Source organism: Mobula hypostoma, chromosome 6 (genome assembly GCF_963921235.1).
Source record: "Mobula hypostoma chromosome 6, sMobHyp1.1, whole genome shotgun sequence".
Taxonomy (NCBI): Eukaryota; Metazoa; Chordata; class Chondrichthyes; order Myliobatiformes; family Myliobatidae; genus Mobula; species Mobula hypostoma.
The window spans coordinates 130545-155464 of NC_086102.1; the positions used below are offsets into that span (position 1 = coordinate 130545).

At 44.4% G+C, this 24920-nt stretch overlaps 1 protein-coding gene across 1 annotated transcript in view; it reads left to right on the plus strand.

Moving 5' to 3' along the window:
• The window catches only part of pde9aa (phosphodiesterase 9aa), a 214045-nt gene that overhangs the window by 63090 nt on the left and 126035 nt on the right, over positions 1-24920 (plus strand). Inside the window, exons 5-6 of the mRNA XM_063050162.1 lie at positions 17431-17485; positions 17573-17643. Coding sequence (XP_062906232.1) covers positions 17431-17485; positions 17573-17643 — 126 coding nt within the window. The remainder of the gene's footprint in view (positions 1-17430; positions 17486-17572; positions 17644-24920) is intronic.

Here is a 24920-nt window from a genome sequence, read left to right on the forward strand (position 1 = left end):
AGCGCAGCTGACCTGCAAGTGACTTCCTCACTGTGCACTGCTCCCGCTGCTAACTAGGCCGCTGGAATGATTAATCACTGCTCATTTGGTAACTCTTCTGTTCCCAAAATCATTTTCATGAAACTCCTTTGAACCTTCTGCAATGTCAGGACATTCTTTCTTAGACAAGGCTCCTAAGTTCCTCAAGCACCATCACCCTAGTAATAGCAACTGCACCCACTTCTACCCCTGACACACTCAAAAAATCTGGCATACTACTGGTGTCTTCCATCATGAAGACTGCTGCAAGACTTTGATTCAGTTTGTCTGCCATTTCCTTGCCCCCTGTTTCTATCTGTCCAGTGCCATTTTCAGTGCTACTCTCACCTCTCTTTTACTCTTTGTACATCTGAAAAACCTCATTATCATTTTTGATATTATTGGCTAGCTTAGCTTCATATTTCATTTCCTCAGCACTATTTTTTTTTTAAAGTTAGCTTCTGTTGGTTTTAAAAAATTTTCCAATCCTCTTAACTTCCTACAGTTTTTGCTCTTATTGTATGCTTTCTCTTTTACTTTTATGGTGGCTTTGACTTTCCTTGTCTGTCACAGCTGTGTCATCCTACTTTTAGAATACTTTCTCTTCTTTGGGATGCATATATCCTGAATCTTCCAAATTGCTCCAGAAACTCCAGCTATTCCTGCTCTGTTGTCATTCCTGATAGAGTTCCTTTCCAATCATCGTTGGCCAGAGCCTCTCTATGCCCCTCTAATATCGATATATCTGATTTTGGCTTCTCCCTCTCAAATTGCTGGGTGAATTCTATTATATTATGATCACTTTTTCTTCAGGGTTTCAGAACTTTAAGCTCCCTAATCATATCCAGTTCATTACACATCAACCAATCCAGAATTGCTGAATCCCTAGTGGGCTCAACCACAAGCTGCCCCAAAAAGCCATCTCAGAGGCACTCCACCAGTTCTCCCAATCTATCAGCATATTAAAATCCCCCATGAGTAATATAACATTGCTTTATTGACATTCTTTTTCTATCTCCTGCTGTAATTTGTAGACCACATCCTGTTCCCATCAGTCTTACATTTGCAGCTTCTTAACTCTACCCGCAAGGATTCCACATCCTCTGATCCTGTGCCACCTCTTTCTAAAGATTTGATTTCATTTTTTTTTTTTTTTTTTTTTTTAAACCAGCAGAGCCACTCCTTTTCCTCTGCCAACCTGCCTGTCCTTTTGATACAATTATATCCTTGGATGTTAAGCTTTCAACTACAATTGTCCTTCAACCATGTCTCTGATACCCACAATGTCATACCTGCCAATCTCTAACTGCACCACAAGATAGAAACATAGAAACATAGAAAATAGGTGCAGGAGTAGGCCATTCGGCCCTTCGAGCCTGCACCGCCATTTATTATGATCATGGCTGATCATCCAACTCAGAACCCAGCCTTCCCTCCATACCCCCTGACCCCTGTAGCCACAAGGGCCATATCTAACTTCCTTTTAAACATAGCTAATGAACTGGCCTCAACAGTTTGCTGTGGCAGAGAATTCCACAGATTCACCACTCTCTGTGTGAAGAAGTTTTTCCTAACCTCGGTCCTAAAAGGCTTCCCCTCTATCCTCAAACTGTGACCCCTCGTTCTAGACCTCCCCAACATCGGGAACAATCTTCCTGCATCTAGCCTGTCCAATCCCTTTAGGATCTTATACGTTTCAATCAGATCCCCCCTCAATCTTCTAAATTCCAACGAGTACAAGCCCAGTTCATCCAGTCTTTCTTCATATGAAAGACCTGCCATCCCAGGAATCAATCTGGTGAACCTTCTTTGTACTCCCTCTATGGCAAAGATGTCTTTCCTCAGATTAGGGGACCAAAACTGCACACAATACTCCAGGTGTGGTCTCACCAAGGCCTTGTACAACTGCAGTAGTACCTCCCTGCTCCTGTACTCGAATCCTCTCGCTATAAATGCCAGCATACCGTTCGCCTTTTTCACCGCCTGCTGTACCTGCATGCCCACTTTCAATGACTGGTGTATAATGACACCCAGGTCTCGTTGCACCTCCCCTTTTCCTAATCGGCCACCATTCAGATAATAATCTGTTTTCCTATTTTTGCCACCAAAGTGGATAACTTCACATTTATCCACATTAAATTGCATCTGCCATGAGTTTGCCCACTCACCCAACCTATCCAAGTCACCCTGCATCCTCTTAGCATCCTCCTCACTGCTAACACTGCCACCCAGCTTCGTGTCATCCGCAAACTTGGAGATGCTGCATTTAATTCCCTCATCCAAGTCATTAATATATATTGTAAACAACTGGGGTCCCAGCACTGAGCCTTGCGGTACCCCACTAGTCACCGCCTGCCATTCTGAAAAGGTCCCATTTATTCCCACTCTTTGCTTCCTGTCTGCTAACCAATTCTCCACCCACACCAATACCTTACCCCCAATACCGTGTGCTTTAAGTTTGCACACTAATCTCCTATGTGGGACCTTGTCAAAAGCCTTTTGAAAATCCAAATATACCACATCCACTGGTTCTCCCCTATCCACTCTACTAGTTACATCCTCAAAAAATTCTATGAGATTCGTCAGACATGATTTTCCTTTCACAAATCCATGCTGACTTTGTCCGATCATTTCACCGCTTTCCAAATGTGCTGTTATCACATCCTTGATAACTGACTCCAGCAGTTTCCCCACCACCGACGTTAGGCTAACCGGCCTATAATTCCCCGGTTTCTCTCTCCCTCCTTTTTTAAAAAGTGGGGTTACATTAGCCACCCTCCAATCCTCAGGAACTAGTCCAGAATCTAACGAGTTTTGAAAAATTATCACTAATGCATCCACTATTTCTTGGGCCACTTCCTTAAGCACTCTGGGATGCAGACCATCTGGCCCTGGGGATTTATCTGCCTTCAATCCCTTCAATTTACCTAACACCACTTCCCTACTAACATGTATTTCGCTCAGTTCCTCCATCTCACTGGACCCTCTGTCCCTTACTATTTCTGGAAGATTATTTATGTCCTCCTTAGTGAAGACAGAACCAAAGTAATTATTCAATTGGTCTGCCATGTCCTTGCTCCCCATAATCAATTCACCTGTTTCTGTTTGCAGGGGACCTACATTTGTCTTTATCAGTCTTTTCCTTTTTACATATCTATAAAAGCTTTTACAGTCCGTTTTTATGTTCTCTGCCAGTTTTCTCTCATAATCTTTTTTCCCCTTCCTAATTAAGCCCTTTGTCCTCCTCTGCTGAACTCTGAATTTCTCCCAGTCCTCAGGTGAGCCACTTTCTCTGGCTAATTTGTATGCTACTTCTTTGGAAGATCATCTACCTTACTTCATATACTGTGTCCTTCAGTCTTGTATTTGTCACCCTTTTCTATTTTGTCAGCCTTTTACACTGCAACCTATCCCACTGACTACAATTTTGCCCTATCTTCTGACAGTCTCACAATACACTACCTCCACTGGTAAAGCACCATTCTTATCCACAGCCCTATCACTCCAGTTCCCATTCCCCTGCCTAATTAGTTTAAACCCTTCCCAAAAGCTCTAACAAATCTGCTCACAAAGATACTAGTCCCCTTCGGGTTCAGGTGTAATCCATCCCTTTTGTACAGGTCATACCTTCCCCAGAAAAGATCCCAATGATCCATAAATTTGAAACCCTACCCTCCTGAACTAGTTCCTCGGCCATGCATTCATCTGGCAAATCATCCTATTCTTGCTCTCACCGGCGTGTGGTACAGGCAACAATCAAGAGATTGTTACCCTGGAGATACTGCTTTTCAGCTTTCTACATAGCCCTCTAAATTCTGTCTTTAGGATCCCCTCTCTTTTCCTTCCAATCTCATTGGTACCAAATCAGCCAAGACTTATGCCTGCTCACCCTCCCCCTTTAGAATGTTGTGGTCTTGATCTGAGACATCCTCAACCCAAACTCCTGGGAGGCAGTGTACCACCTGCATCTCTCTATTGCATCCACAAGCATTCATCTACTCCTCTAGATATGGAATCTCCTATCACCACCACTTCCTCCTCTGCCCCCTTCCTTCTGAGCCACAGCCAGAGACCCGTTCACTATGGCCCCTTCCCCCAGTAGGTCATTTCTCCACCCCCACCCAACAGTATCCAACACATTATACTTGTTATTGAAGTAAATGACCATAGGGGTCATCTGTACCGGCTGCCAATTTCCTTTCCTTGTCCTGACAGTCACCCATTCACGTGCCTCCTGCAGTCAAGGACTGACTACATTGCTGTAGCTCCTATCTATCACCTCCTCAATTTCCCTTATGAGCTGAAGGTCATTGAGTTGTAGCTCCAGTTCATTAACATTCTCTGAGGAGCTGCAGCTCAGAGCACCTGATGCAGATATGGTTACCTGAAATACTAGTTTCCCAGAATGCCCACATCTTACACACAGAACAAAGCACAGCCACTGGAGTCATTCTCACTGCCCAAATGATACACTTACAGATAAAAAATTAACAAGAAAAAGCTTACCAGACTCACCCACGTCTATTAACACCCAAGCCTCGAGCCAAAGTCAAAAGTCTTTGCACTCTTTACACTGTCCTGCTCCAACAATGGTCACTGCCTTATTTTATTTGACTTTGCCCACTGTTCAAGCTCTGAAAACGTGGTTATGAAGCACTGATTTTTAAAGCTCCCTGCTCGTCCTGGGTGAAGTCACCTTTACTTTTCGCCTCCTAACTCTGACTGCACACCTTTCAAGCTCCTTCCCAGAGAACCTAACAAATTCGGGTGGGGGGTGGCGGTGGTCATCATCTACAGAATTATAACAAGATCTTCAGGCATGGAGTAAACTCCAGACTCAAAGGCAGAAAGTAATGATGAGGATTTATTTGAAGAACAGAAGAATAACAAATGACTCAGTGGACTTACTTGAGAGGGATAGAGTACACAGACCATTAGTTCACTCTAAACCCAAATTCAAGACTCAGCAATAAATGTCTGTCTGTATCTTGTTTTACGGCGGTTGGCATCCAGCTTAATGGTGCATTACCGCCACCCTCTGCTCCAGAATGTGCACTAGACATACATTCTAAATCCCTTCACCCAATCACACACACACGCGCACACACACACACAAACCTACACTTCACCCTCCCATCTTTGACCATCCTAGTATCCTATTCCTGTTTATTCGTCATATTCTATAAAAAACCCCTGTACCCCTTAAAAACGCTAAAAATACCCGGACTTGTGCTCTCTCACCCATGCCCAGCAACCTTTTTAATGTAAATTCCTGCATCCCCAACTCCCTTAATTTATTTCTCATCATCTCTCTCTGTATCCCATACTTCCTGCAACTCAGAACTACATGTTCTACTGACTCCTCTTCCTGACATTCCTCACACAATCCTGTCTGGTGTTTCCCTATCATTTTCAATGTTTTGTTTAATGCACAGTGCCCCAGCCTTAACCTAGTCCACACAATTTCCTCTCTTCTGTTTCCATTACCTACCCTAGTAACTGCAATACTCTTTTGTATTTGATATAAATGCCTCCCTTTCCCCTCCCTGTCCCATCTTTCTTGCCACATTCGGTTGACTTTTTCCCAGATTACACACTTAACCTCTGCTTTACTGATACTAACGTGCATTTCCACATTTTCTTTCTTTAACGCCCTCTTTGCCAACTCATCCACCCTCTCATTCCCCTTCACCCCTACATGTGCTGGAACCCATAGAAATTTTACCTGACCTCCCTGATTTGCAATTCTTGTAACTAACTGAAGGACTTCATAAAGTACATCTTGCCGACTGTTTGTGTGAAAAGACCTTAAACTTGCTAGAACTGAGGATGAATCTGAACATATCAATGCTTTAGATGGTCTGGCTTTCTGCACCCATTGCAATGCAACCAACACTGCCAGCATCTCCACTGTAAACACCCCTAACTTATTAGATGTTCTTCTGCTGATTCCAATTTCTTTCGCTGATATTACCACCCCAAACCCTGTCACTCCTGTTTCAGGTTCCTTCGCACCATCTGTATAAATGTGAGTATAATCACTATACTTTTCCATCACATGACAGTTAAATGCATTTACCAAATCTGTTTTATATCTTTCTTTCCTTTTTACCTCTAACAAATGCCAGTCTATGTCAGGCCATACAAGCTTCCATGGAGCTACAACCGGATAAACTACTGAAGGACTTATCCTCAAACACTCCACATTCTTTCGCGATATCATTCCCTACCCGACTAAAGGTATCCCTCTGAAACCGCCCATTTTCCCAGCACTCCTGCAACACTCCTTTAGTAGGGTGAGAATCATTGTGCCCCTGCAAGTTAGCCCAGTAGTTTGCCATCAGTTGCATCCTTCTTAGTTCCAAAGGCATTATTCCCATTTCTACCTGTAGGGCTGACACTGGTGACGTTTTAAAAGCCCCACTGCACACTCTCAAGGCCTGAGCCTGAATCACATCCAGTTTCCTTATAAGAGACCTAGCTGCTGATCCATATACTATATTTCCATAATCCAATACAGATCTTACTAAAGCCACATACATTCTCTTCAAAGCTGAACAACTTGCTCCCCATTCCCTACCAGTCAAACATCTCATCACATTTATTACTTTTTTACATTTCTCCTCAACTTTCCTGATATGGTCTGCCCATGTTAATCGTGAATCAAATATAACTCCCAGAAATTTAAATGATGCAACCCTTTCTAATTCAACCCCATACATTCTTAACTTCTTCCCTACCTCAACCCTTTTCCTGGTAAAAAATACAGTTTGAGTTTTATCTACTGAAAATCTACATCCCCAATCATAACCCCACTCCATCACTTCATCAATTGCTTCTTGTAGTTTCCTGATTATATAGTCCATGTTCCTGCCTCTTTTCCACAAGGCCCCATCATCCGCAAACAGTGACCTACCTATATCCACTGGTACCTTTGTGAAGACATCATTGATCATAATCATGAAAAGTAATGGGCTAATCACACTACCTTGAGGTGTGCCATTTTCCACTATGTACTGTTTTGATAATTCTGATCCAATCCGAACTTGAATTTTTCTACCAAACAAAAAATCTTTAATCCAATTAAAAACTCTCCCACCAACCCCCATCTTGTGCAGTTTAATTAATAATCCTTCCTTCCACATCATATCATAGGCTTTTTCAATGTCAAAGAACACTGCCACTACTGACTCTCTATTTGCCTGGGCCTTCCTTATTTCAGTCTCTAACATAATCACTGAGTCCATGGAATTCCTTCCCTTTCTAAAACCACTCTGATAACTTGCCAGCATTCCCCTTTTCTCAAGCTCATATGATAACCTTTCTGTTATCATCCTTTCCATTATCTTACATATACTTGAGGTTAATGCAATTGGTCTGTAGCTAGTGGGTTTTGACAGATCCTTGCCAGGCTTCCTTATTGGAATTACTACTGCTTCTTTCCATGCACTTGGTAATCTTCCCTCCTCCCACACTCTGTTATAAAAATGCAGCAACTTCAAGAGCGCTCCTTCTCCTAGATTTTTTAGCATCACAGAGCATATCAGATCTTTCCCTGGGGAGGTTGGTCTCGATCTCTTTATTGCTCTCACCATTTTTGCTAATGTAAATGGATCATCAATTATATCATCTGTTCCTTCCCTCCTGCTTAACACACCTGGGTGTTGGCTCATTATTCTTTCCCTCCTTCTTCTCCCTTCTTCAGACAAGTTTTCTGAACTGTGTATCAGTACAAATGACTTGGCCATGACCTCAGCCTTATCCCTACTGGAGACTGCAGTTTCCTCCTCAGATATCATTACTGGATATTCCCATTCCCTTCTATCTCCTCCCATCCTCTTAATCATTCCCCATATCTCTCCCACAGGTGTTGTTCTTCCTACCTTGTCGCAAAAACTCCTCCAACTTGCCCTTTTAGCTTGACGTATAGTTCTTCTCACCACTGCCTGTGCTTTCTTATATTGAACCAAATGCTGCATATTATGGGTTCTTTTAACTAGCCTGAATGCTCTATTTCTGTTTTTTACAGCCTGACAACATTCCTCTGTCCACCATGGTACCAGTTTTCTATTCATCCTATTTTTACTCCTAGGTATAGACCCTTCTGCTGCCATGATAATTGCTGAAGTCACCTGACTGTTTAATTCATCTACATTTCCAGAAATATCAATCTTTGTCAACCCTTCTTCACTCAACTTCTGGAACTTACCCCAATCAGCTTTTTCAAACACCCACTTTGGGGTTCCGCCACCTGGTCTAACTTCAACTCTTTCACCCACTGAACACAAAACTGGGTAGTGATCTCTGCCTACTGTTGAAGCAGTCCAAACTCCCCAGTTACTAATGCCAGCCAAGGTATTAGACACTAACGTAATATCTAACACTGACTCAGTTCCTGTTGTTATATCTATCCTTGTGCCGCTACCATCATTCATACACACCAAATCCCTTTCTTCCATCAAATCTTCAATTACTTTTCCATTTGGATCTGTAATCTGATCCCCCCATATTGTGCTATGAGCATTGAAATCTGCACACCACACTACTTTATGTCTGTTTTGTCCTTGTATCTTTAATAGGCTGTCCAAATCCAACCTTTTACATGGATTGTAGTAGTTAATTATAACCACTCCCTCCCCTCTCTCCCACACTTCCACCACTATGTATTCCTGATCATCTCCTTTCTCCAGTACCCTATATGGTATACCTTGCTTGATTAACATAGCACAACCCCCTCCTCCCCCTAGATTTCTATCTTTCCTTATCATTGTATACCCATATACCACAAAGTCTAAAGTTGGTTTCAACCAAGTTTCCTGAATACACACTACATCCGGTTTTACAACCATTTCTTTAATAAAGTGCTTGAATTCCTGGCTATTGGCCAGTAAGCTCCTTGCATTCCATTGTAAAAGAATCACCATAATTAGTATTAACCAACACATGACACTTCCTGGCTTGACTGATTACTGAGGTTCTCCCTCACTTCCTCCCATGTCAGTCCTACTAACCCTAAATGGTTTACTGCTGCTTTTACCACCAGCTGAATTTTGTCACTTTTTGACTTTACCTCAGCAGTACTATTAATCACTCCTGCAATGAATGTTACTAGAGCCTTTTTGTCTACATAAATCCTGTCATTTGTTCTTTGTTGCATCTCTCGTATCCCTATTGCTCCCTGTTCATTAGGAGCATTATTCTGTTCTCTTGACATTCTTACAGCTTCTGCATAAGTGATCTTTCTTTTCACTCTTATTTCTTGAATTTTAGTCTCCCGTCTCACAACCTCACACCCACTATATGCAACATTATGAGCTCCTCCACAATTGCAGCATTTTGGTTGAACTCCTGTTCCGCACTTTCCATATTCATGATCACCCCCACATCTAGCACATCTCCTCTGCCTTTTACAGTTTTTAGCCACATGTCCAAACCTTTGACAATTATAGCACCTCAATGGCTTTGGCACATACACCCTTACTGGGTAACTCATGAAACCCAGGAACACCTTCCTTGGCACTCTTTCTTCTTCAAATTCAATCAATACTGATTCACTTTCCTTTTTCACTCCCTCCTTTGTTGTTTTCAGTCTTTGAACATTCATTACTTTCCCTCCTTTGATATTCCTCTTTATCTCCTCCATATTTATACTCATTGGTATCCCCATGATCACTCCTTTACAACCACTGTTATGTGCTCCCACCCTCCCAGTGTATTCCACCTTGCATTTTCCTATCTCTTTTAGCTTGAGTGCTTTCTCAAGTTGTTCCTCATTCGCACATCTTACCAATAAGTTGCCATCATTAAGGACTTTTGCAAATACTATTTCCCCTATCTTATTTGTCAGAGTTGTTGTTAGCACAAACGGGTTAATTTTCTTCATATGTCCCTGAGCCTTCTCATTAAACCTAATTATGACAACACCTCCTCTCTGAGCTTGTTCATCTTCCTCACTTTCAGAGCTTTCTCCACTATCATTTCTTATTCTTTTATTCCCTTTGTCTTGGTTTTTATTTATCCAACCCCTCACTACCTCCTCATTCCCTTTATTTCTCCCTTCACAATAATCCACCTCTCCCCAGCTGCCTACCTCTGGTCCCAAGTCTCTATCCCTCTCCTTCTCCACTTTCTTTCCATCAACCCCGCCTCTTATCTTGTCCGCCATTACCGGACCCACACGACCCCCTCCCAGCAATTTCTGTTCCTTCCCCACTCTCTTTCCCTCAACAGGTTCCAAAACACACTCACACATCAAGCAAAACACAGCCAGCTTCCAGCAGCAGCCCACACCAATCCAGCAATAAATGCTAGTCATGATAAACTTAAATAGTGCATATTAAAACCAAACCCCAACAAACTAACAACTGGATTCACAAGGAACCTGTATTAAAAAACAAGTTGCATGAAAAACACAAGGAAAACTTAACAACTAAACCAGTCGCTTAACAAGTTCTAGTTTAAACAAATCAATGATGTTCAGGTGTTGGAATGTGAAGGCCTGACTCTCTGCAGTGCCCCACGCTGGTCTGAAGAGTTCATGACAGGATCCCCACTTCCATGGCTGGCACCCTGGCACATGATGGCCCAAGGTGATCTGGATATCTGCTTTGATAGTCTGTAATTAACTGAGAATCCAAAGTTTTATTATAATTGCAGGCAGCATGATACTGGATTGATTCTCTGTGGAACTTTGAAAGGACCAATGTATTTCGGAGCCTATTTCCAAGATTCCACCCACATAGGAAAGTCTCAAGTGAAAAGCCAAACCTGCTGGCCAAAACAGAATGAAGGACCTGGTTGCTTTCGATGATTAGCCTGATGCTGCTGCTATTGGGAGCTGGCCATTAAAATTGATCTGACTTTTGAACATCTCTACCTACGCCTCTTATTGGCAGCAGGGACACCCACCTCAGACTCCTACCCAGGGAATGGAGGAGGACTGTGCATGAACTGATATTCAAAGAGTGACATCCCGCTGGAGTGTAAAGGATTATTATATGCAAACTCTGGCCATATAAGATGGTCACACTATGTAGTCAGGTTTCCTGAAACCAAACACCTAAAGGATTTTTCCATATCCTAGTTCACTCTCTCTATCTGCCCATTGGTTTGTGGATGGAACCCAGAAGAAAGGCTAATAGAAGCCCCAAGGAGTGGACAAAAGGCTTCCAGAACTTAGACATGAATTGTGGATCACGGTCTGAGACAATATCCTGGGGAAAGATGTATATCTTGAAGATATTTTATAACATAAGATTGGCAATCTCTGAAGATGTGGGAAGTTTGGAAAGGGGGATAAAGTGGCATATCTCTGAGAGAAACACAAGGTGATAGGTGAGGGGGAGTAATGAAGTAATTAGCTGGGAAGTTGATTGGTGAAAGAGATACAGGGCTGGAGAAGAAGGAGTGTGATAGGTGGGGATAGGGGGCCATGGAGGAAAGAAAAAGAGGAAGAAGCACCAGAGAGAGGTGATGGGTAGGCAAGGAGATAAGGTGAGAGAGGGAAAAGGGATGGGGACTGGTGAAGGAGAGGGTGGGAGGGGCATTACCACAAGTTTGAGAAATCTCTGTTCTTACCATCAGGTTGGAGGCTACCCAGATGGAATATAAGGTGCTGTTCCTCCAACCCGAGTGTGGCCTCATTGTGACAGAGGAGGAGGCCATGGATTGACATATTGGAATGGGAATGAGAAGTGGAATTGAAATGGGTGGCCACTGGGAGATCCTGCTTCTTCTCTCTGCCCTCCCCCACCTTTAAGATCTACTCATCTTCTTCTCTCCAGTCCTGCCGAAGGGTATTGCCCTGAAACATCGATTGTACTTTTTCCCAAAGATGCTGCCTGGCCTGCTAAGTTCCTCCAGCATTTTGTGTGTGTGTGTTGCTTGGATTTCCAGTATCTGCAGATTTTCTCTTAATTGTGAATGACTGAAGCGGCAGCTGATTGGTGGGGGACAAAGACTGGGAATAAAGGGAACTTTTTCTGTTTGTCTGCTGCTCCATAGGGATCTGTGTTGGAACCAATTCTTCTTCCATTATATGACAATGACTTGGATGACAGAATTAATGATTTGTGTCCAAGCTTGCAGATGATATGAAGATTGGTGGAGAGGAAAATAGTTTTGAGGAAGTAGCAAGGTTACAGAAGGACTTAGACAGATTAGGAAGATCGGCAAAGAAGTAGCAGATCCAATAGAGTCAGAAAGTGTGCGGTCATGCACTTTGGTCAAAGAAATAAAAGAGTAGACTGTTTTCTAAATGGAGAGAAAATTCAAAAATCTGAGGTGCCAAGGGACTTGGGAATCCTCATGTAGGAATCCCTAAAAGTTCATTTGCAATTTGTGTCAATGTTGAAGAAGGCAAATGCAATGTTAGTATTCAATTGAAGAGGGCAAGAATATAAAAGCAAAGATGTTATGCTGAGGCTTTATAAGGCACTGGTGAGGCTTCTCAAGAGTATTGTGAGCAGTGTATGCCCTTTATCTAAGAAAGGATGTGCTGAGTACGTTCAAGGAAGGTTCACAAAAATTATTCTGGGATTAAAAGGCTTATCAGAGAGGAGGGAGGAGAAGATGGCGATTCAGCGCAGCGCACGCGGCCTCTCCGGTAAAATGATATCGTATTTGTTAAATAGGGGCCGTGCACAATCCTGCTTTGATGGAGACGGACGTGAGAAGCACAGAGGAACATCTGAAGGAACTTCTGAAATGCCCGGTTCGCTGCCACTGCCACTGTGCGATCGAGAATCTCTGGAGGGAAGGCCCCAAATCCTCGGCTTTGCCTGTTGCTGGGGTCGAAGTGCTCGGCAGAGATGGTGCTCGGTGCTCGGTGTAGGAGGGCTGGTCGGAGGCTCGAAGTTTTTGGACGGACTGAGAGTTGGACTGTGGTCGGGTGCTTCCAGGATGCTGCATCGGCAAGTTTGCGGCGCTGGAGGATCATGGCAGGGAGAGTTTTCTTCCTTCTACCGTCTGCGTGAGATGTTGGGACTTTCGAGAGACTTTGAGACTTTTTTTTACCGTGCCCATGGTCTGTTCTTCTATCAAATTACAGTATTGCTTGCACTGTTCTAACTATATGTTATAATTATGTGGTTTTTGTCAGTTTTTCAGTCTTGGTCTGTCTTGTGTTTCTGTGATATCACACTGGAGGAACATTGTATCATTTCTTAATGCATGCATTACTAAATGACAATAAAAGAGGACTGCGTGTCCTCATAATCTAATCATATGAGGAGTGTTTGATGGCTCTGGGCCTGTACTCACTGTAATTCAGAAGAATGAGGGGTGGAAATAGCATTGAAACCTATTGAATGTTAAAAGGCCTCGAAAGAAGTGTTCATGGAGAGAGTCTAAGACCAGGGGACACAGCCTCAGGATAAAGGGATGTCCATGTAGAAATGAGATTGAGGAAGAATTTCTTTAGACAGAGCATGGTGAATCGGTTGAAAAAGTTGCCATAGGTAGCTGTAGAGACCAACACATTGGGTATATTTAAAGGATACGGGAAGAAGACAGGAGATTGGGGCTGAGAAAGAAATGGATCAGCCATGATGAAATAGTAAAGCAGACTTGATGGGCCAAATGGCCTAATTCTTCTCCTCCATCTCATGGCCTTATGGAAACACAAGACCAGGCATGGGTGAGAATAGGCAAAGGTTATAAAAGACCTTGGAGCAGTGATCTAGGTTCCTTATTTCAGACACAATCACACACTGAAACATAGTCCTTGATGTCCTTAGTTATGCCTGACCACCAGAATCACCTCCTAATGAACTCTAATGTGTGTGAAACTCTCGGGTGCCCAACCATGTTGGAGGCATGTTCCCAATTCAATACCTTAGAGTGAACTATGTCAGAGACAATGATATGACCGGGAAGTCCATTGCCTGGATCGGCTTTTCGCACAATAGAATTGATCTCCATCTAATGGGAGCCACCAGCCATGAACCAGGAAAAATGGTCTCTGGTACTTCTTCCTTGTCGGATGTATCAAACTGTCTAGAGAGAATCTAGTTTCTGATTCTTGAAACCATGTCTGTAGGTTATATTAAAATGATATCCATAGAAAAGCAGTGACTAATGTGCCTGCTGGGAGATCAGCCTCTTTGCATCTTGGATATAAACTAAGTTTTATGATCAGTGCAAACCACAGAGCAACATTTTGCTGGCTCCAGCCAACGTCCCCACTCTTTAACCGCCAGCTTGACAGTAAACAACTCTCTGTTGCCAATGTCATAAATCATCTTGGCGGGAGACAGGCATTTATTTAAGCAGGCACAAAGGTGTAATTTCTGGTCAGAGGTGATTCGTTGAGATAGCTGGGCTCCTACACTGATGTCTGAGGCATCAACCTCCACTACAAAAGATAGGTTGGGATCAGGGGGAACAAGTACAGATGTTGTGGTAAATCTGATTTTAAAGTTGCAGCAAGTGGCTTCTGCCTCTGAAGTCCAACGGAAGGCCCTGCAGACCTTTTTGTGAGATTCATAAATGGGGCTGCAATAGAACTGAAGTTGCGAATGAAGCAACAATAGAATTTGGCAAACTCTAAAAAGACAAACAAGAAAAATCTGCAGATGCTGGAAATCCGAGCAATACACACAAAATGCTGGAGGAACTCAGCAAGCCAAGCAGCATCTATGGAAAAGAGTACAGTCGATGTTTCAGGTCTAAACCCTTCGGCAGGACTGGAGGGAAAAAGCTGGAGTAGATTTGAAAAGTGGAGTGAGGGGAGAGAGAACCATTAGGCGATAGGTGAACCTTGGAGGGGGAGGAATGATGCAAAGAGCTAGGAAGTTAATTGGTGAAAGAGACAGAAGGTCATGGAAGGAAGAAAAACGGGGGGAGGAGCACCAGATAGAGCCATTGAGCGGGCAAGGAGATAACATGACAGAGGGAAAAGGGGATGGGAAATTGTGAAGGGGTGTGAGGCATTACTGGAAGTTTGAGAAATCGATGTGCATGCTATCAGGTTGGAGGCTACCCAAATGGAAACGACAGTGGAGGAGGCCATGGATGGACATATCGGAATGGGAATGGGAAGTGGAATTAAAATAGGTGGCCACTGGGACCACACAGAGTGTAGATGTTCGGTGAAGTGGTCTCCCAATCTGCACCAGTCTCACCAGTATAAAGACCCTAAAAAGAATTGGAGCTATTTAACCGATGTGGGTTGTGGCCAATTCCATACCGCTTGGGTCTTTTCAGTGTCCATCTGTATATTCCTGTTGGAAATGACAAATCCAAGGAAAGAAATTCTGGGGACATGGAACTTGCCATTCTCAAGTTTACAAAAAGTTGATTCTCCAATAGCCATTGAAGAACACTCTGTACATGTTAGACATATTCCTGAAGCATTCGAGAAAAAATAAGAATATCATCCAAATAAACAAATACAAAGCAGTTGAGCATTTCTTGGAGCACATCATTGATAATCATAATGTCCAGTGGAAGTGTTGAAGGCTATCTCCCATTCTTCTCCCTCTCCAATCTGGATAAGGTTGTAGGCATTCCAGAGGTCAGGTTTCATGAAGACAGTTGCTCCCTGTAATGGTCTGAATGCCATATTCATAAGAGGGAGTGGATACCGGTTCTTAATAGTAAACTTATTCAGCCCCTGTCCTCTATCCTCCTGAGATACAAAAGAAAATCCCTCTCCAATAGGCCAAGTGGATGGTCAAGTAAACCCGGATGGCAAAGTCTTCTTACTATACTTTGTATGGCTTGTCTCTGTGGAATGGATAAGGCATAGAGCCTTCCCCAGGGAGGACAAGTACCTGGTAGCAAGTCGATATGGAGGAAGCGTTGTGGCTTCCTTGTTGAATACTTCCAGCAAGTCTGAATATTCTGGAGGCACTCTAGACAACTTGGTTGACTTAAAGTCCAGTTCTGAGGAGTCAGAAGGCAACTTGGGACTTAAGCCATTTCTGGAGAAGATAGTCCTCAGAGTAGAATCAGTCTTCTCCGATCTGGTTGACTTCATAGGTATGACCTCTGGCCACTTTGAATGAGCATCCACAGCAATCAGGAACGTGGAGTCAATGTGCACTCTTTGCCATTCCCAGGGGTGTAACAGTGTCTATGGGGTGGATTTTGAACTTCGGGCATCCCGAACAGCTGTTAGTCAAGTCTTCAATCTGTCTATTCCTGGCCACCACATGTAGCTCCTGGCAAGACTCTTCATTTTGACTGGAGCCAGGTGTCCTTCATGCAGATCCTCTAACACTCTGGTGCGCAGGTTAGAGGGAACCACACACGATCCACAGATCAGCGTTCTTTGACATACAGACAGTTGGTCTCATCTCACTGAGAACTCTGGAAACATTATATTACCTTGAACTGGCCATCCTCACATGGTGATGTCATTGACTTCTGACAATGTCGGGTCATTCATTATTTCTCTTTGTATTTCAGAATTTGTTTCCAGCAACCAGTCCACCAATGCTGTGTGGAACACCTCTGCTGGGTCACAGTATGAAGTCTTTTCTTCAATTGTCAGCTGTGAAAGATGTGGCATTGTGTGTTGTTTAGTACCCTTGAATTCTATATCACAAGAGTGTGCTCCTACGAAAAATGCCCAATGTTGCAACCAGGTAGCAGACATCACTGGAATTGAAAATGGACACAAGGAGCTGGTGGTCTGTCAGTAGAGTAAACTCTTGTCCGTGGTGGTAGTGGTGGAACTTCTTTAATCTCCATACTAGGTTCTCCAGTGATCTTGAAGCAAATGCAGTGGGACGTTCAGATCCATCTTTCATAGTTTGTGACAAAATGGCACTAATGTCATAAAGGGACACATTGCACGCCAGTCTGATGGACAGAGGTGGGTCAGAGAGGAGGAGAAGATGGCGGTGTGATGCAGCGCGCAGCGGCCACTCTGGTGAATGATATCTGTCATCTGTCAAGTAGGGTGCCGTGCACAATCCTGATTTGATGGAGACAGACATGAGAGCACGGAGGAACATCTGGAGAAAATTCTGAAATGCCTGCTTCGCTGCTGCTGCTACTGTGTGATCTAGAATCTCCGGAGGAGAAGGCCCCGAGTCCTCGGCTTTGCTTGTTGCTCGGCGGCTGGGGTGGGGTCAAAGCGCTCGGCAGAGGATGGTGCTCGGAGAGGCTGGTCGGAGGCTCGAAGTTTTTGGACGGACTCAGAGTTGGCTGTGGTCAGGTGCTTCCAATGGAGGTTTATGGCAGGGAGGTGTCACCAGGGAAGGAGCTATGGATAATTAGGGAAAGCAGATTGTGAAGATCAAAAGCGGGGTGGAATAAGAGTAGGAGATAGGAGGAACCAACGGAGAGTCCACATACTCTGAATGTCATGATTAAGGAAATGGTGTTTGGGGAAATAGCAATTTAGCAATTCATCCTAATTAGCTGTGAGAATCAATGTTTTTCACTTTTCTCATCTTAATCCAGAGAAAGATGAAGTTTTCCAGAGTGTTCTGGCTCAGGTTGCAGAACAATTCTCCAGGTAAGTCCCATGTTGTTAAAGACATTATATCACTCCCACTAACTTACATATGAGGCTGGTTCATTAAATACTTTCTCTTTCAATCAGGGCTTTCAAGATTACAGAACTGAAATCTGAAGTTACCAATCGATTGGCCATTCTGGAGAAGAGAGTGGAGTGTACGTATGTTGTGATGAATACAGAACAATGTGTGTTACATGAAATACCCAGCATAGAAAGCAAGGGAAAATGAGTGCGAGTGAGTGAGTGAGTCTGTGTGACTGTGTGTGTGTGAGTGTGCCTGAGAGAGTGAATGTGAGTGAGAATGGGTGTGAGTGTGAGTGTGTGTGTGTGAGTTGTGTGACAGTGAATGTGAGTGAATGTGTGTGTTTGAGTGTGTGAGCCTGTCCAATCCCTTTAGAATTTATATGTTTCAATCAGATCCCCCCTCAATCTTCTAAATTCCAGCGAGTATAAGCACAGTCGATCTAGTCTTTCATCATATGAAAGTCCTGCCATCCCAGGAATCAATCTGGTGAACCTTCTTTGTACTCCCTCTATGGCAAGAATGTCTTTCCTCAGATTAGGGGACCAAAACTGCACACAATACTCCAGGTGTGGTCTCACCAAGGCCTTGTACAACTGCAGTAGTACCTCCCTGCTCCTGTACTCGAATCCTCTTGCTATGAATGCCACCATACCATTCGTCTTTTTTACCACCTGCTGTACCTGCATGCCCACTTTCAAAGACTGGTGTACAATGACACCCAGGTCTCATTGCACCTCCCCTTTTCCTAATTGGCCACCATTCAGATAATAATCTGTTTTCCTGTTCTTGCCACCAAGGTGGATAACCTCACATTTATCTACATTAAATTGCATCTGCCATGAATTTGCGCACTCACCTAACCTATCCAAGTCACCCTGCATCCTCTTCACAGCTAACACTGCCGCCCAGCTTCGTGTCATCCGCACACTTGGAGATGCTGCATTTAATTCCCTCATCTAAGTCATTAATATATATTGTAAACAACTGGGGTCCCAGCACCGAGCCTTGCGGTACCCCACTAGTCACTGCCTGCAATTCTGAAAAGGTCCCGTTTATTCCCACTCTTTGCTTCTTGTCTGCCAACCAATTCTCTATCCACATCAATACCATACCCCCTTTAAGTTTGCACACTAATCTCCTGTGTGGGACCTTGTCAAAAGCCTTTTGAAAATCCAAATATACCACATCCACTGGTTCTCCCCTATCCACTCTACTAGTTACATCCTCAAAAAATTCTATGAGATTCCTCAGACATGATTTTCCTTTCACAAATCCATGCTGACTTTGTCTGATGATTTCACCGCTTTCCAAATGTGCTGTTATCACACCTTTAATAACTGACTCTAGCATTTTCCCCACCACCGATGTCAGGCTAACTGGTCTATAATTCCCCGGTTTCTCTCTCCCTCCTCTTTTAAAAAGCGGGGTTACATTAGCCACCCTCCAATCCTCAGGAACTAGTCCAGAATCTAAAAAGTTATGAAAAATTATCACTAATGCATCCACTATTTCTTGGGCTACTTCCTTAAACACTCTGGGATGCAGACCATCTGCCCCTGGGGATTTATCTGCCTTTAATCCCTTCAATTTACCTAACACCACTTCCCTACTAACATGTATTTCCCTCAGTTCCTCCATCTCACTCGACCCTCAGTCCCCTACTATTTCCAGAAGATTATTTATGTCCTCCTTAGTGAAGACAGAGCCAAAGTAGTTATTCAGTTGGTCTGCCATGTCCTTGTTCCCCATGATCAATTCACCTGTTTCTGACTGTAAGGGACCTACATTTGTCTTAACCAATCTTTTTCTTTTCACATATCTATAAAAGCTTTTACAGTCAGTTTTTATGTTCCCTGCCAGCTTTCTCTCAATCTTTTTTCCCTTTCCTAATTAAGCCCTTTGTCTTCCTCTGCTGGACTCGGAATTTCTCCCAGTCCTCAGGTGAGCCACTTTTTCTGGCTAACTTGCATGTTTCTTCTTTGGAATTGATACTATCCTTAATTTCCCTTGTCAGCCACGGGTGTACTACCTTCCCTGATTTATTCTTTTGCCAAACTGGGATGAAGAATTGTTGTAGTTCATCCCAGTTTGAGTGTGAGAGATAGTAAGAGATAGAAAAAAAGAGATAGAGAAGGTGAAAAGGGAGAGAGAGAGAGAAAGAGAAAGGCAGCTGCTCAGACAGAGAAAGGAGAGCTCACAAAGCACAGGAGAGAAACTAGAAACACAGTCTATTACTGGGATGGTCACGGTTTTGTGAAGACTGTTGGGACACTGGGCAATATTGGTCTCTCTAACAAATGTACATGAGTTATCTACACAGTGGACTTTCATGCAGCTTTACCAAAACTAACTAGAATTTAGAAGAATGAGGGGTGGTTGTATTGAAAGACAAAGCTTTTGAGTGATGGAGTTATAGAGAAGTACAGCTCAGAACCAGGTCCTTTGGCCCATCTAGTTCATGCTGAAACTATCTAAACTGCTTACTCCTATTGACCTGCACCAGGACCATAGCCCTCCATACCCCTATCATCCATGTACCTACCCAGATTTCTCTTAAAATTTGAAATCGAGCTCACATGCACCACTTGTACTGGCAACCTATTCCACACTCTCACGACCCACTGAATGAAGAACTTTACCCTCATGTTTCCCTTAAATATTTCACCTTTCACCTTAACCTATGGTTGTAGTCCCACCCAACCTCAGTGGGAAAAGCCTGCATGTATTTACCTTATCAACACCCCTCATAATTTTGTATACTTGTATCAAATCTTTCCTTATAACTCAGGTCCTCCAGACCCAGCAACATCCTAGTAAATTTATTCTGCACTTTTTCAATCTTGTTTACATCTTGCCCACAATACTCCAAATTAGGCCTCACAAATGTCTTACACAACTTCAACATAACATCCCATCTTCTGCGCTCAATACATTGATTTACGAAGGCCAATATGCCGAAAGCTTTCTTTTCGAGCCGATCTACCTGTGATGCCACTTTCAATGAATTATGGACCTGTATTCCCAGATCCCTTTATTCTACCGCACCCTTCAGTGCCCTGTAGTTCACTGTCTAAGACCTACCCTGGTTGGTCCTACCGAAGTGTAAAACCTCACACTTGTCTGCATTTATTCCATTGCCATTTTTCAGCCCATTTTTCTAGCTATTGCAGATCTCCCTGCAAGCCATGATAGCCTTCCTCACTGTCCACTACATGCCCAGTCTTGGTGTCATCCACAAATTTGCTGACCCAGTTAACCACATTATCATCCAGATCATTGATATAGATGACAAACAATAAAGGATCCCCCAGCACTGATTCCTGTGGCACATCACTAGTCACAGGCTCCAGTCAGAGAGGCAATCCCCTACTACCACTCTCTGGCTTCTCCCACAAAACCAATTTCTAATCGAATTTATTGCCTCATACCAAATACCAGGCAACTGAACCTCCTTGACCAGCCTCCCAAGAGGGACCTTGTCAATTACCTTTCTAAAGTCCATGTAGACAACTTCCATGACTTTGCCTTCATCCATGTTCCTATTACTTCCTCAAAATCTCTTTAAATTTGGTAAGACATGACCTATTACGCATGAAGCCATGTAGGTTGTCCTTAATAGTGATAGGGGGTTCAGGGTGTTAGCTAAATTAAAGTGCAGGAACCCCAGGATTGTGATCTCAGGATTGCTTATCGTGCCACGTTCTAGTGAGTCCAGAACTAGGAAGATCAAGTGGGATTGAGTTTAAGAGCCGAGAGGTAATGTTACAGTTCTCGGACCTTGGTCACACCCCACTTGGAGTACTATGTTCATTTCTGGTCACCTCACTACAGGAAGGATGTGGAAACTATAGAAAGGGTGCAGAGGAGGTTTACAAGGATGTTGCCTGGATTAGGGAGTGTGCATTATGAGAATAGGTTGAGTGAACTGAGCCTTTTCTCCTTGGAGCGGCAGAGGATGAGAGCTGACCTGATAGGGGTGTACAAGATGATGAGTGGCATTGATCATGTGGATAGTCAGAGGCTTTTTCCCAGGGCTAAAATGTCAAATTAAGAATTATAAAGCTAAATCATTAAATTGAATATTAGATCAGATTATGAGGACACTCAGTCCTCATTTATTGTCAATTAGAAATGCATGCATTAAAAATGATACAATGTTCCTCCAGAATGATATCACAAGAAACATAGGCCAAACCAAGACTAAAACTGACAAAACCACATAATTATAACATATAGTTACAACAGTGCAAAGCAACACCATAATTTGATAAAGAGCAGACCATGGGCATGGTAAAAAAATAGTCTCAAAGTCCCGATAGCCTCATCATCTCACACAGACGGTAGAAGGGAGAAACTCTCCATGCCATGAACCTCCAAGCGGCGCAAACTTACCAATGCAGCACCATTGGAAGCACCCGACCGCAGTGGACTCTGAGTCCGTCCGATAAACTTCGAGCCTCCGACCAGCCCTTCGACACCAAGCACCGAGCACCATCCTCTGCCGGGCGCTTCAACCCCACCCCGGCCGCCAAGCAACAAGCAAAGCTGAGGACTCGGGGCCTTCTCTTCCGGAGATTCTGGACCACACAGTAACAGCAGCAGCGAAGCAAGTGTCCGGGGGTTTCGATTTTTATGTTACTGCGGAGGCTAATTAAAATGGCGTCTTTGTTATGTTAATCTGGGGAATGCGGCTTTGTTGTCTTAAATGCTGAGAAAGTTTGCACTAGCAGCTTGTTGTGGTTTAGAGGGTGATAAGAAATACGTTATTAACCAATTGGGATAGTTGTTATGGTTTTGGTGTATTTGAAGATACTGTTTGTGAGGGGGTTTTGGGGGTAGAAGGCGGGAGAGCGAGACAGAGGATGGACGAGGTGCTATGAGTCCGCTAACGGGGTCGGACCCCGAGTGGGACGTTCGGCAAGGAGCCGGAGACGGATCCGTGTGGAGCGTCTGGTCGACCACCGTTGTTGGTCCCAGGCGGCCGGTCGAGGTGGTCCAAGGGGGTCGCAGGGTGAAGAAGAAGGTCATTGAGCTCCAACGGGTTTTTTTGTGCACGAAGAGATTGAACTTTGATAAGTGTGGCGCCTTTTATTTTCCTTTTATAGTTTATTCTCTTTTAATTATATAGTTCCAGTAATATCTATAAACTGTATATCATTTAATTGCACCTGGTGTATTGTCTGTTATTTGGGCAGGGTGGGGTACCTCACACAGCATCCACACAAACTATGACCCAGTTTGGCGGGGTCGAGGCTGTTTCCCTAGACGACAGCGAGCTAAGCAACCCTGAGGGTGGCCAGGGGGGTTACATTGTGGGGGCTTTGTCCAGGATGCTTGAGTCTGTTGGTATGCTGTGTGGGTGCCCTGTTTAAATCTGTAATGTGTGTCTCTGTGGGTTATTTGCTGGTTACTGCTGTATGTGTGGTGGGTGAGGTCTTTGTTCGAGTTCAGACTAGCATTGACAAGTTGGAGGTGGCACTAGGGGCTGTACATGCGGTTGGGAGAGAGAGGAAAGAGTGGTCTGATTTGGAGGTAGAGTCTGCGAATAAATGTTCTAACTCTGGCAGGCTCCGCCTGGCACTTGGGATAGTGTCCACCTCAAGAGGGGCGGAGGCGTGTGAGACGTGGGCGGAGCAGATCTCTCAGTTGTTAGATGAGTGGCAGTGCTCGGTTGAGGGAGAGCGACAGGGATTGGTTGAAAGTTTGAGTAGGCGAGCTGGTGACGGTGTTAGAGCTGTCAGGTTCACTTACACCATAGTGACAGCTGTCAGTTATTTGAAAGAGGGGAGTTGACCGCTGAAGACACCTCAGTGAGAGAGAGGTCGCGGCAACTGGACCCTAGCAGCGTGGAAGATGAAGGCAGCGTGTGTGTGGATTATGCGATGTGGTTTAATGTGCTGCATCTGAGGGGTGGATGTTGCCAGATCCTGAGGAGTGCAGCTGTTGAGCTGAAGATGGCCTTTACTAGTTCCCTAGGATTCTTCCGATCCGAAAAGATGCCCAAGGGCATATCCGGAGTCCCTGCATCCTTCCCACAGGGCATGAGGAGGACCATGGGGGAAGTGAAGGTGTGTGGAGTTTTGACGTATGTGGATGACCGCCTAGAGCTTGGATTCGCCTGGGGGGACTATGAGGCGAGGCGAGTGGCTGAGCCCGGGCGACCGAAGCGAAGTGTCAAATGTGGAGGAGTTTTTGGCCGGAGGAGTTTAGTGCAATGTGAGGAAAATGACCCGACATACCAGTTGAACTTCCTGGTGTTGGGACAGACGGTGGTGGACCGGGCGATGGAAACCCAGGTCTTCAATCTGAATGAGACACAGGGAAGAGAGGGGATTTGCACCGCACTGCGGTCATGTACTGATGAATTAATCCAGCGAGAAGAAACAATGACCCGCCTTTGAAGGGATCAGCAGAAACTCAAGACGTCGATTCAGAACAGATTGGAAGACTTGCAAGTTGGGGAAGATCATGGAAGTGTTCTGACTAAGGTCAACAGAAAACCGAGAGCCCAGGGAGGGGAGTTTGACTACACTCCCGAGGAGGTAAAGAAATGGAGGACAGATCTCGGAAAAGGGAGGCGGACGCTTGAAAGGAACCTGAAGATGACTATCGCGAGTTTAAATGAAGTGGAAAAACTGAAAGTTGACCTGGAAGACGCCCTCAGGAAGAAACAACCGGAGGCTGAACATTCTTTAACTGCTGCTTTTCAGGTCAGGGTGGGAGAAGCTGGTGGGGTAACTGCGTCCCAGATTGAGATGGCCAAGAACCCTGAGTCAGAACTGCTGAGGCTATGGCGAGAGTTGAAGGGGTCCCCGAAGAAGCTGACGTCTCGACTGCAGGAGGCTGAAGGGGTAGCCCCGGCTAAATGTTTCAGTTTGGAGAAACTTAACCAGCAGCTATCGATCGAGGGAATGAGGAAGGATACGGATTCGAAGGATGATGTGCTGCACATGTGGAACATGCTGCCTTTCGCTAACTTCCCCGTGATTGAGGAAGAGACCTTTGGCCCTTCTCCCACTGAGTCAGGTGTAGTGGGGAGGACTAGCTGTGGGCAGTCTGAGTTACGGCAGGATCAGGAAGGAGGAGAGGCGGGGCCCTGGACACGGGACTGGGGGCTCTGAGCTGTAGTGGTGGCCTGAGTGAGAGAGGAGTTGGCAAGCAGGCCCGAGGTATCCCTAGTAGTGTCTGAGCCTTTTGGGTTTAGGTGAGGGGGTACGGAGGTCTCAGAGGGTTAAGAAACTCCCAGATAGGTTGGCCTATTTAGCACCCGTGGGACGGGAGTAAGGTCCACTGTTTGGGGAGCACTGTCACTGTGTGTATCTGTGTATGTGTGTGTTGTGTGTCTGTAGGACTGGATGGCGAGTTATTTAGAAGTCATGAGGACATGACTTTATTTGGTGGGGGGAG